Source organism: Saccostrea cucullata, unplaced genomic scaffold (assembly GCF_032062105.1).
Source record: "Saccostrea cucullata isolate Sc308-1 unplaced genomic scaffold, CSIRO_AGI_Scuc_v1 ctg9480, whole genome shotgun sequence".
NCBI classification, from domain to species: Eukaryota; Metazoa; Mollusca; class Bivalvia; order Ostreida; family Ostreidae; genus Saccostrea; species Saccostrea cuccullata.
Window position 1 is genome coordinate 4,171 of NW_026925165.1, and position 11,769 is coordinate 15,939.

Below are 11,769 nucleotides of genomic sequence, written 5' to 3' on the forward strand. Positions count from 1 at the left end.
TAAATGACCTGACTTAGTCACTGTTCAGTGTAAGCAGTAGTCGGTGTACTTCGGTGTAGGCAGGCGTATGCATTGCAATTAATCGGTAGTGACAAAAATAACTGATATACTTGTTCTACACATGTAATGATGCTGGAAAGAAAAATTATATAAAAAAAATTACAAAAATTGTACAAGTCAGTGCAGTATAAACACACCGATAAACTAGTTGCAGTGAAATATTATAACAAAGGTAATGCAAGATAATTTCAAGTCAACAGCACAAAATATGTACTAGGAGAGGAGAAATGTAAGAATGGACCGGGAATTCGAACCTGGAATTGCTGCATCAATAGTAAGGTGTTTTTTCTCACTTTTATAAACAATAGTAGGTTTCGAACACTCGTGACAAATAACTGGGTGCTTCAACACAGCCGTTATAACCACTGAGCCACGAAGTCGCACACTTTTGTCAGGTGCTCTATCGACTGACTGCTACCTAGACTAATATTATATCCATAGCTAAAACTACTACATAATGAAATACATGTATTATGATAAATGCTTTGTGGTTAATTTAATTTTATCGATCTGCAATGCTGAAATTCGTGTATAGGGTCTAATTAAAGCTATATATGCCGTATTAGTGTTTTATTTTAAAAGTAATAAATATATGTGGTGTCTCATCAAGTTATGTAAGTTATATACTTTCTGCAAATCAGACAATTCCACTCCATCACTTTTAAAAGTTATGAAATATTATTTGGTAAAAATTATTTTCTCTCCGTGTCGGATAAAAAACCGCCTCTTATTGATATATTCATGATCACGTTGTCTCGCGTGTTTACAGCAAACAATGGTCCAATCTCGTGAATGAACCGAAAATCATGATGGTCTACTACATTTTTACTACAAACACGTGAGTTAGGGATTGTCAATATTGATAGCACCTCAGAGTTGGTTGCTTTCTGTACCGAGGAATAATCACGTGCAATTGTCTTTTCAATGGACATTTTCGGTTGGGTGAACTTCTACAGATGTAAGCGACTATGGATAAAGAAGTGTGGAAACCATGTTGTGCCAAAATGAAATAACTAATACAAACAAATGATATAATTTGATCAATCAAAATGGTTATTAGATACATTCAGTTCTGCATTTCTTAATGGTTCAAAACAACAAAAATATTCCACAGACTATCATATATGAATCTGCACAATATACCGAATGCCAAAACCAGAATACTACTAAATAATATAGTTATATTCTTTACATATGAACCACAGTATTTCTGACCCCTTGAAAATGAAATAAAAAAATCTTGCAAGTAGGTTATCAGCATTGGCTCGGGCTAATTCGAAAGTGAAATTTGGAGTTTGGCAGTAAATTGAAGTAAATAAAATTTATCATTGAAAGATATTGGAACCTATTTTACTTGTCAGATTTCTTCGAGCTAGTTGATTTTTATTCTAACTGTTCTATCCCCCACCACTTTAAAAAAAAAAAAAAACAAAAAACGATGCTACCTACCTGAATTAATTTTTCTTAATGGTGTTCATCGAAATGCTTGGTTGTGCCCTCAAACTGGAATAGTTGTTAGAGGCCTGGAATTCCTTGATCAATTTTATTTTATTAGCCCAACTATATATTTCTAAGGAGGCAAGATGTATGGTATGTAAGTTTCATCTATATATGTTATGTAGTTCATATTAAAAAAACCAAAAGGGATTATTGACGATATCCCATTCAGGGTGTATAAACATAGCAGTTTAAATTACTTTCCATACATTGTACTTGACATAATTTTTTTTTTGCACATAATGCGCTCCAGGCGCGGATCCAAAAATTTTTCAAAGGGGGGGGGTTGAAGTATTTTTCAAAAAGGGGGGTTGAAGGCGAAAACAGTTAAAACGTACGTTGTATAAATACACATAGTTTAATAACTCAATAGAATATCGATACAGGATAGAGTATGGTTTTTGAAAGTGGGACGTTGATCAATCTGGGAAAAAGTACTTGTATACATTACCGGAAAATTTTTGAAAAAGAAAGGAAAATAAGTCTTCGAACCTGAAAATCCTATTTTGTAAAGGGGTGGGGTTTTATTTTGTTTTTACAACCGAATTTCTTTATATATATATTACAACATTAGCCTTTTACCTTACATTTTCTATACTAAAAACACAAGCAAAAAATTGGAACTTTCTTATTTCTCTTTCTTTATTGCAAATCCAAAGGGGGGGTTGCAACCCCCGTACCCCCCCCCCCCTCTGGATCCACCAATGCGCTCCATACTGAAGATCTGTAAATGTTCACCCAACCGAAAATGTCCACTAGCAGTACAGCACGGGGAAACTCTAAACAAACGGACCTGTACAATGTAGTGGGGAAAACTTTAATTTTCATCATTGTTAATCATTTGTATGCAAATATGAGCATGGGATTAGTAGATAATAATGTACCTAATGCATCAAGTCTTTCTGAGAGCGATTTAAAAAACTAGCCTTTTTGAAAAAAACACATGTAGTATTTTATGTATTAACCCATAAATGCATTAAATGCAACTCATTGAGCTGATTGGTCTATTTGTGTCCCTCACTGATCAGACGTTACAAAAAATATTTTTCTCGACCTGATGATTCTCGCGATGCTTTTCCCGCGCACATGCGCAGATCCAGGATAAACGTCAGTCCTTTATAAATATGCATGAGAATATTGTGTTCTTTTCCTGACCAGTACTTTGTTAATACCGAATAAAATTTCGTCGAATTTGCATGAATGCTTCATTTTTGGTAGCTTATCATACTCCAGAAATTCTTGTTCGGTTTCAGCTGTGCAAAAATACTGTTTAATACGGCATACATATCTTTAATGTATTTCTAAAAGCATACTCATCGTTTTTCTAATAACATGAATAAATAAAAAAAACTATTTCTTGTAAGTTAGTTACTATAATTAAAAAAAAATACTTTAAAATAAATCAGAATAGCATGAATAACTATAAAAAAGCAATAAACTGATAAATGAAAATCGACAAAATCACTGTACACCACTGTATAATTCATTAGATTTTCCGGCCTGGAATGTGATTAAAAATCAATTTATTTACTATTGAATATATTGCTGATCTTTTTGGTGCTTTTCTACATGTAAATGTGCTTACCAACTATCTTAACATGCGTTATTTTTTCTTTAAAAGTCTAAAATTGTTTATTTTAATTGGTTCGTTACAAAATCTCGGTGGAGACCTCATTATTGCTGCATGGTTGATCGGGATCGGGATACCAATTTTCGTTTTTAGAAAATAAACGTACTTTCGGTTTACCCTTATCTGCATAAACTGGACCATGGCTAGTTTAAGAAAAATTTCAGCTTACCTGTTCAGAACACAGTTATGTCACCCCAGGACACTTGGTGGATACAAGAAGAATTCTTATACAGCCGTAAATTACCTTACAAATTCTGCACAGTGTTACACATTAAATATGTCAAAGGAAGGCCTAAATATCTGGTTATCAGATTATGAATTGAAAAGAAAAAAAAAAAAAAAAAAAAAAACCTTGTTCAATTGTAAAATATATTTTAGTAGGAAGTGTATAAATATAATACCGCCAGATTTATGTTTGGTTTAAATAGAATTTCAATTAATTTTTCAAAATACATGTATTTTTAAAATGGGATTTCTTCAGGAAGCTCTAAACATTAACAAAATCTCCTTTCTGGACTTTTTCATTCATATACAATTATAACATGGAGTTCCTGCCTTTTTAACAATAAAAAAATTAGAAGACAATGGACTGTTTTGGAGCAGAAATCACAGTCGTTAATGAATTGAATTACTTATCATGCTTATTCTTGGTCTTAATTTAAAATGATAAAAACATTTTAATCTCATATCTTTTGCATTGTGATCATTGGGGTGAGCATATTAATCCGAGATTCCTCTGACTCAAAACCCTGTAGTACCGTTCACGGTAGCCTAGTGGTAGAGCGTTCTCTTCGTGATTGGGAGGCCCGGGTTCAATTTTTGATCGCGGCACTGCGTCAAACCTAAGATGTAAAATAGGTAGTACTGTTTCTTCACCAATCGCTCGGCATTAGAAGTAAAAGTCACGGGTCTTTCTGATATGACCTTAAAAACTTAGGTCCCATGTCAAGGTAGGCTCTGGCATGATAAAGAACCCTCACTGCTCAATGGCCCTGAGTGCTGAGTTTAGGTCTAAATTTGAAGCCCTTCACTGGCATATGGTGACGTCTCCATATGAGTGAAAAATTCTCGAGAGGGACATTAAACAATATACAATCAATCATTCAAAACCCTGTATTAAAAGCAGGGTTAAGACTTTAAGAGTCAGAGGAATCTTGGATTAGGGCGAGCACAGACTTGTACTATTAATTATAACGCTTGGAACATTGATCTGCTACTTCAAAATATTCAATTTGCATGCAACATCAAGACTGTGATGTCAAGTGGTGTAACGGAGCTTGTCTGAGAGACAGCGTAGTGTCAGGTTGATGCACCTAGTGCAATTTTTAATGAAAGACATTGTAGAGTATTTTTGTTTCTTTTTTAAAAAATTTCTACAAACTGAGAGCCTTTTATGTTATATGTTATCTATTTATTTGACATAATCAAAGGAATCCTGGTAGAAAAGGAATTCTGGGAAGGTTTCACACAAATAAATTAGCTTGAGGTATGTACAGATTTCATTCCGAATTTCATCTGTTCTTTATACTCTTGTCTATTTAGCTGGCTGTGCTGGCTCTTACAAATTGTGTGATTAATTGTAAATAACAATTTTAATAAATTTACTTCTAAGGGCATAAATTCTCTCTTTAGTGTGCAGTGTTTAGAGCTTCCATGAAACGTACAACATTTGTTTTTTTTTAAATTAGTTGATTCAAAATTATTATTTTTACCCATAACAAATTAATGAAAACAGAAGCTAAATATATCTCTTCTTTCTGTCAACAGAACTATACAACAAGTAGAACTCTCTTGTGTGATGAGGTGAAAAAGGCCCAGGGTTCAAAGAGGACGGGTGAACCAACCATTTTCTCCAAGATTGTTGATAAGTCTATCCCAGCAGATATCATATACGAAGATGAACTGGTTTGTTAAACATTTTCTTTGCTGTACATTTATATTGGTTGTTTTCACTAATATGAACCATAAACTCAATTCAATCAAGTGAGCATTTCTAATCAAATTCTTCCAGCCTGTCTGTATAGTTTGTTAACTTTTCTTTTTATTCCTGGGTATACATACATGTACATGTACTCATAACAATTCCAAGTTACTGCAGAAAAAAAATTATTTGGAATTAGCTGTCACTAAGATAGATCTTAAATTCATTCTCTGTTTTCAACATTGAGTTGTCTACACAAAACAGTACTACTTCATTTTGACATATGGCAAACAAATGGGCAGATTTTTAGAATATATTTTACGAAATTTTGAACCAAGTCTTATAAAAGTAAAATCTTTGATTGATTTGTCATTTTCAATGGATAATTAAGTCAATACAGAAGGGAACCTAAGAATTTGTTAACATGAATGCTCATGTTGAATTCATTTTTTTTTCATAGAGCATACATGAATGTACTTTGTACATGCACATGTAGCTTAAATGTATTGAACTGATAAAGGTGACCAAGAATAATCTTGAGATACTATCTATTTAACTCCCTTGTGTGGAACTTTGTTTATGTTCAGCTTATTTCTGGCTTTCTATATTTAGTGCCTGATGTTCTATTTTTAGTGCATGACTTTCGAATCTTAGTGCTTGGCTTTTTATTTTTATTGCCTGACTTTGTATTTTTAGTGCCTGGCTTTCCGAGATGTTTCACCACAAGCCCCTGTCCACTTTTTAGTGATACCAAAGTCCCCAATTCCCGGAATCAGTGATGTACACCAACAGGATAAAGAGGTCAGATAACTCATTGTTTACACTTGTTATACCCGCACTTTCTAAAGAAAGTTCGGGTATATTGTTGTTACTCATGTCCGTCCGTCCGTCTGTCTGTCTGTCCGTCTGTCCGTCCGTCTGTCACACTTTTCTTCCCTGAACTCCTCTTACATTTTACACAGTAGCCGAATCATCTTTTGGGAGATGGTTGGTGGTGTCCTGTAGATGTGCAGTAAGGTTTCGGAATTTTGATTTTGCCCCGGGGAGTCAAATGGGGGTTGAAAAATGACGTTTTTTATGCAAAAAGCCCCGTCTTCCCTGAACTCCTCTTACATTTTACAAAGTAGCCTAACCATCTTTTGGGAGATGGTTGGTGGTGTCCTGTAGATGTGCAGTAAGGTTTCGGAATTTTGATTTTGTCCCGAGGGGTCAAACTGGGGTCGAAAAATGACGTTTTTTATGCAAAAAGCCCCGTCTTCCCTGAACTCCTCTTACATTTAACACGGGAGGAAAAACATCGTTTGGGAGATGGTTGGTGGTGTCCTGTAGATGTGCAGTAAGGTTTCGGAAGTTTGATATTGCCCCGGGGGGTCAAATGGGGGTCAAAAAATGACGTTTTTTATGCAAAAAGCCCAGTCTTCCCTGAACTCCTCTTACATTTTACACAGTAGCCTAATCATCTTTTGGGAGATGGTTGGTGGTGTCATGTAGATGTACAGTAAGGTTTTGGAATGTTGATTTTGCCCCGGGGGAGTAATGGTGGCGAAAAATGATATTTTAAAAGGTTAGGTCAAGGTCAAAGGAAAATTCAAGGTCAAAATAAGTTGACGTATTAATAGCTCTTAGCAGTATGTATCAGCATATGAAGTTTGATAAATATATCTTGAATTGTTTATTAAAAACTGGTCTTGACATTAATTTTAGAAAAGTGAGGTCAAGGTCACAGGAAAGGTCAAGGTAAAAAAGAGTGAAGCATCGTAAAGCTTACATCAGTATGTATCATCATGTGAAGTTTCATTACACAACTTGAATGGTTTCTTTAAAATAAAGCTAAACACTAATTTAAAGAAAATTTAAGTGAAGGTCAAAGGAAAAGTCAAAGTCAAAAAATATTGCTGCAGTTGGATATTTACATCAGTATGCATCAACATATGAACTTTGATAAAAATATCTAGAAAGTTTCTTTGAGCCCGATGGAAAGACAGATGGAAGGGTGGAGGACGGACATGACAAAAACTATACATGTATTCCTAATCATGGTGTGGCATAAAAAACTTGAATCTACATTATATGAGCATGTTTCCATCTATCAAGATTATACAAGCAAATTCAAAGAATTGTGGTCCTCTGCTTTCTGTGTTTTAGTAAATGAGATACCATAATTTATGGCAGATTGTGTGTCAAATATGCACCCCTATCATATATCAATTTTTTAAAATTGGGTCAAAGGGGAAAAATCATAGCATGCTCTGAAACATTTTGTTGCAGGTTATGTACATGTCAAATATGAAAGTCCTATCTCTTTTGAATCAAAAGTTATATATACAATATAATATTTTTGAAAAGTAGGTTAAACTTCTAGGTCAAGGTCACAGGGTCAAAAGTCATGATATATTAAGAAAAGTCTTTTCACATGTAATAAACATGTATAATTTGAATGCCCTTTCTTTTCTCTTTCAAAATGATCAATTAAAAATGTTATTTTTTGGAAGGTAGGTAAAACTTTAAGGTCAAGGTCTCACTTGAGTTAAAAAATCATGGTATATTTAGAAAGTTTTGTGGTAATGTGCATGTGAAATATGAAAGCACTATCTCTTATCATTCAAAAGTTATGACCAAGGTTAATTTTATTGTGACAGATGCACATACTAGCTGTAAATAAGATGGACAGACTGACAGACAAATGAGATTTAATGTCCCCTCCCTTTCCCCAAAATAGGGGACAAGAATGCCCTTGCTGTTCTTGAGAAGAAGATTTATGATGGAAAAAATCCCCTGCATATTTCTTAACACAAATCAATATTGTGTTTTTATGTCATTTTGTTTGTTGTTAAACATCCCTCTCAGGAATTTTTCACTCATATGGAGACACCACCATTTGAATGATAATGAGGACAAGTTAGATTTGAGGTCAACATTCATTTTAGGAGTTTTCAACCATTAAGACGTAAAGAAATATTAACTCGATCCTTCCCCTCACCCCTTCCCAGACCCCTGTTTGTTCATGCATGCAAAAAAAATGTTTATACAAATAGTTTAATGTGGTCCATCTCTGAATGATTCACATTCCTAATTCTAGGAAGATATGTTGACACAAATTCATGAATAAAATGTCAAGTAATCTTATCATTGATGCACTTTTATTCAATTTAATGCAGTCATATTGTGAACATTTCCAGCTCATTAGGAGAGTGGGGATGACCTTTAGGGGTTCATAACCTTTATACCATTAAATTAACATAACATAATAACACAAGAAACAATATTAGGTATAGTCAAATGGAAAAAGTTTCCTACTATTTAGGAGTCACATGATCATTTGTCATTACAGGGACAGGGAAGTGGATTGGGAGATCGCCCCCTCAACAACCCCCCCCCCCTTTCCCCCGGAATTTGCAGGACTATAATATATACTGGGGGAAATAAAAATGACTTTGGATGTCCTAAGTGTCCCTCCACCCTAGAAAACAGACCAAACCATAACTTCTTTTTTTCTTGCTTCTCAGGAAATTTTGGTCTGGAACCCCCCCCCCCCCCCCCCCCCGTCCCTCCCAGAAAAAAAAATTCTGGATCTTGTAACTGAATGTAACGTTGATAACGGGGGATAACTCTTCAGAATGTGAAGTTCGTCTATTGTAGCATCGGATGACCTTTGATCCTTTAAACTTTAACCTAACATTTCAGACTATTTTACCCAAATCTACCAAAACTTGTACTTACCGATTGTTATTATTTAGGCCCTGTCATCTTCATGAAATATAATCCAGTTAAAACACAAAATGAAATAATTCTTACCGACATATATGCAAATATGCACACTAGTATCCTACTGCACGTGCAGTGAAATCTAAAATGATAATGCCAATGGTAAAACTAGTACTTCAGTTGGGTACGTGACGCAAGCCCAATGTGATGCAGGTGTTCAGATACATGTATATAAAGAACAAATTGAAAATTATCATTTACAAAAGATGTTTTATTTTAGCTTTGCAATCTAGGCCTATTTGCAAAAACAGACAAATAAGGTGTGTTTGTGTGTGTGTGTGTTTATGGGAGACGGGTGGGGGTTGACTATTAAATTGATTGTGTATATGGCAGCTTTCAAGAAGTTTCTGCCTATTCAAATATAAATAAACTTTGCACATATTGAAAAATTCATCAAAAACGCTTTACACTAATTTGAATAATATTATTTGTAAATGTTGTTAATCTATATGAGAAAATAGATTTAAAAAGTTCCAATTATGTGCCAAAAATCCCCCCCCCCCCTTTATCAAACCTAATTTACATCATTAATTTAATTCTGTAGTTTAATTTCCGACTGGTAATGAATTAGGAATATGAAATACCTATAAAATGGAGGCCCATGGGTCACATGGTCACTAGCTGCAGATCTGTAGCGTTATGGTTTAATATATTAGTCTTTGACTGCAGATCCTGTAATGCAAAAAAGGTGCAATTTACGGCGCAATATTTTTTGCGCACTTCTGGGGAGAATTTCTCCACTTTCAAGCATCGGTCAATTTACTACCTTTCACTCCCTAATTCTAGGCACATTATTTATTCAATCTGTATATTTTATCCATCTCCCAACCCTTTATAGTCGTCTCTACTCGAGATAAACTCGCTTGATTAAAATTATTTGTTAGATTGCTGAAAATTCAAATCAAGCGAGTTTATTGCCTGTAGAGATTACTATAAATGGCTGGGAGGTGGACAAAATATACATATTGGCCAGAGAATGTGTCTAAAATTAGGGAGTGAAAGGTAGTTGATTGACTAATGCTAGAAAGTGGAGAAATTCTGCCCAAAAGTGCTCAAAAAATATTGCGCGTAAATTGCACCTTTTTTGCATATGGGGATCTGTAGCGTTATGATCAAAGACAAATATATAAAACCAGATCTGCAGCTACATGGTCACCTGAGCATATTATGCTCAATTTGATGAATACATGTATTATGTAAATTATTGAATTATATTGACTTTTTCCTTGGTAAAGCCCAATATGAAGAAGTGTGCATTTAGAGGCAAACACCTTAGTGCGGGTATTACTGTCTCATGACAGCATCTAGTTATGTTCCCCAAACGAAGTTGGGGAACATATTGTTTTTACTCTGTTTCTTATTATTATGTTCCCCAAACGGAGTTTGGGAACATATTGTTTTTAATCGGTTTCTTATTATTATGTCGCCCCGAACGAAGTCGGGGACGACATATTGATATTGTACGCATGTTTTTTTTATCCAGGCTGTTTCTCGGAGATGGCTGGGGCAATCTTCCTGAAACTTTCCTCAAAGGACGATCACTGGTTGTAGTTGTGCAGTGAGGTCGTTCAGTTCCAATATGTCTACCGTTGCCATGGAAACCTGTAAAAAGCGACGAATTTTGTCCGAGAGTGTTCTCTCTGGTCCTTTAAACGTTCGTCATGAAACTCTTTTTATTTTATTGATTAGTATCTGTAGTTGTGCGCTTTGCATTTAAAATTTTCAAATAATCGATTATTGCCATGGAAACCAGGGGAATGTTAAAATTCTTTAATTTCGATTTTCTCAATAACTACTCAAGCAATCGTTTTGAAACTTTCAATGTTAATTCCTTGCAATGTGTCAAAGTGATTTTTATTTTTAAAATAATTGTAATGAGTCGCTCACAGTTGTCATAGAAACGAAACAGAAAAAAGGTTAAAATGTACACATGTGTTCTCCAAGGTCTAGGTCAAAGGGTCAAAGTTCTTCGTGTGCAATAAAAGTTCTTTTCACAAGGATTACATATTTGAAATACGAAAGCCCTAGCCCTTACCGTTCAAACGTAAGGTACTATGTTCAAGACGACCCCCCCCCCCCCCCCCTTTTTGAAGCGCACTGCCAGTTAGAATACACATATCTAACATATACAACTTACAAGTAACGTTTTAAAAGTTTCATTCATAAAATTCAGTTCTCCTGATGTGATTTCATAGTTTGCCAACCTTCATTCTTCTTCTGTCTTGTCTCTAGATTTTATAATTATTTTAATTTATCTATATATAAAATAACGATTGTCAACTGCATTTATTAGCATTTCGCATTTTTTTTTTTTTTTTGTATATCTATTAATTGTATATTATTAATTTCATTAGATAGTGCAAGTATAAATTAGAAAATTGGTACGTTATTTCCATATTTTTTATTTATTCATAAATCCTAGGATCCACTCCTACAAGTGCGCTAAGCCTTGATCACTACTGTAAACAAAACATTCATCTCGCCGAAAATGTTCACGATTCCGCTAAACTGAGAAAGTTTACACATGATTTATCATCTCATAAGAAACATCAGCCCTGTACAATGCAGAAATGCTCGAATTGAAGGGGAAAATTCAGGAGTTATTGATGTGAAAAATTCAGGAGTTATTATGTCGCCCCGAACGAAGTCGGGGACGACATATTGATATTGTACACATGTTTTTTTTATCCAGGCTGTTTCTCGGAGATGGCTGGGGCAATCTTCCTGAAACTTTCCTCAAAGGACAATCACTGGTTGTAGTTGTGCAGTGAGGTCGTTCAGTTCCAATATGTCTACCGTTGCCATGGAAACCTGTAAAAAGCGACGAATTTTGTCCGAGAGTGTTCTCTCTGGTCCTTTAAACGTTCGTCATGAAACTCTTTTTATTTTATTGATT

General features: G+C 34.7%; 1 protein-coding gene across 2 annotated transcripts; it reads left to right on the forward strand.

Annotated features, from left to right (window-relative positions):
• Window positions 1–3,270: 3,270 nt before the first annotated feature.
• LOC134268217 (adenosine 5'-monophosphoramidase HINT2-like) lies at window positions 3,271–5,930 on the forward strand. Of its 2 annotated transcripts, none has more exons than XM_062750404.1 (3): window positions 3,271–3,471; window positions 4,953–5,092; window positions 5,805–5,930. In XM_062750404.1, the coding sequence occupies exons 1-3, from the start codon at window positions 3,327–3,329 to the stop codon at window positions 5,916–5,918; spliced, it is 399 nt and encodes a 132-aa protein (XP_062606388.1). In that variant the 5' UTR covers window positions 3,271–3,326; the 3' UTR covers window positions 5,919–5,930. The 2 variants fall into 2 exon arrangements, with proteins under 2 accessions (XP_062606388.1, XP_062606390.1); XM_062750406.1 differs by having other exon boundaries at window positions 3,271–3,422; window positions 4,955–5,092.
• Window positions 5,931–11,769: the final 5,839 nt, after the last annotated feature.

What these genes read in the sequence shown, in the direction of transcription:
- LOC134268217 (XM_062750404.1), top strand. Translation starts at nt 3,327, where the DNA reads ATGGCTAGTTTAAGAAAAATTTCAGCTTACCTGTTCAGAACACAGTTA. An exon ending in TTACACATTAAATATGTCAA is followed by an intron (nt 3,472 to 4,952) that starts AGGAAGGCCTAA and finishes CTTTCTGTCAAC; the next exon opens with AGAACTATACAACAAGTAGA. An exon ending in TCATATACGAAGATGAACTG is followed by an intron (nt 5,093 to 5,804) that starts GTTTGTTAAACA and finishes TTGTATTTTTAG; the next exon opens with TGCCTGGCTTTCCGAGATGT.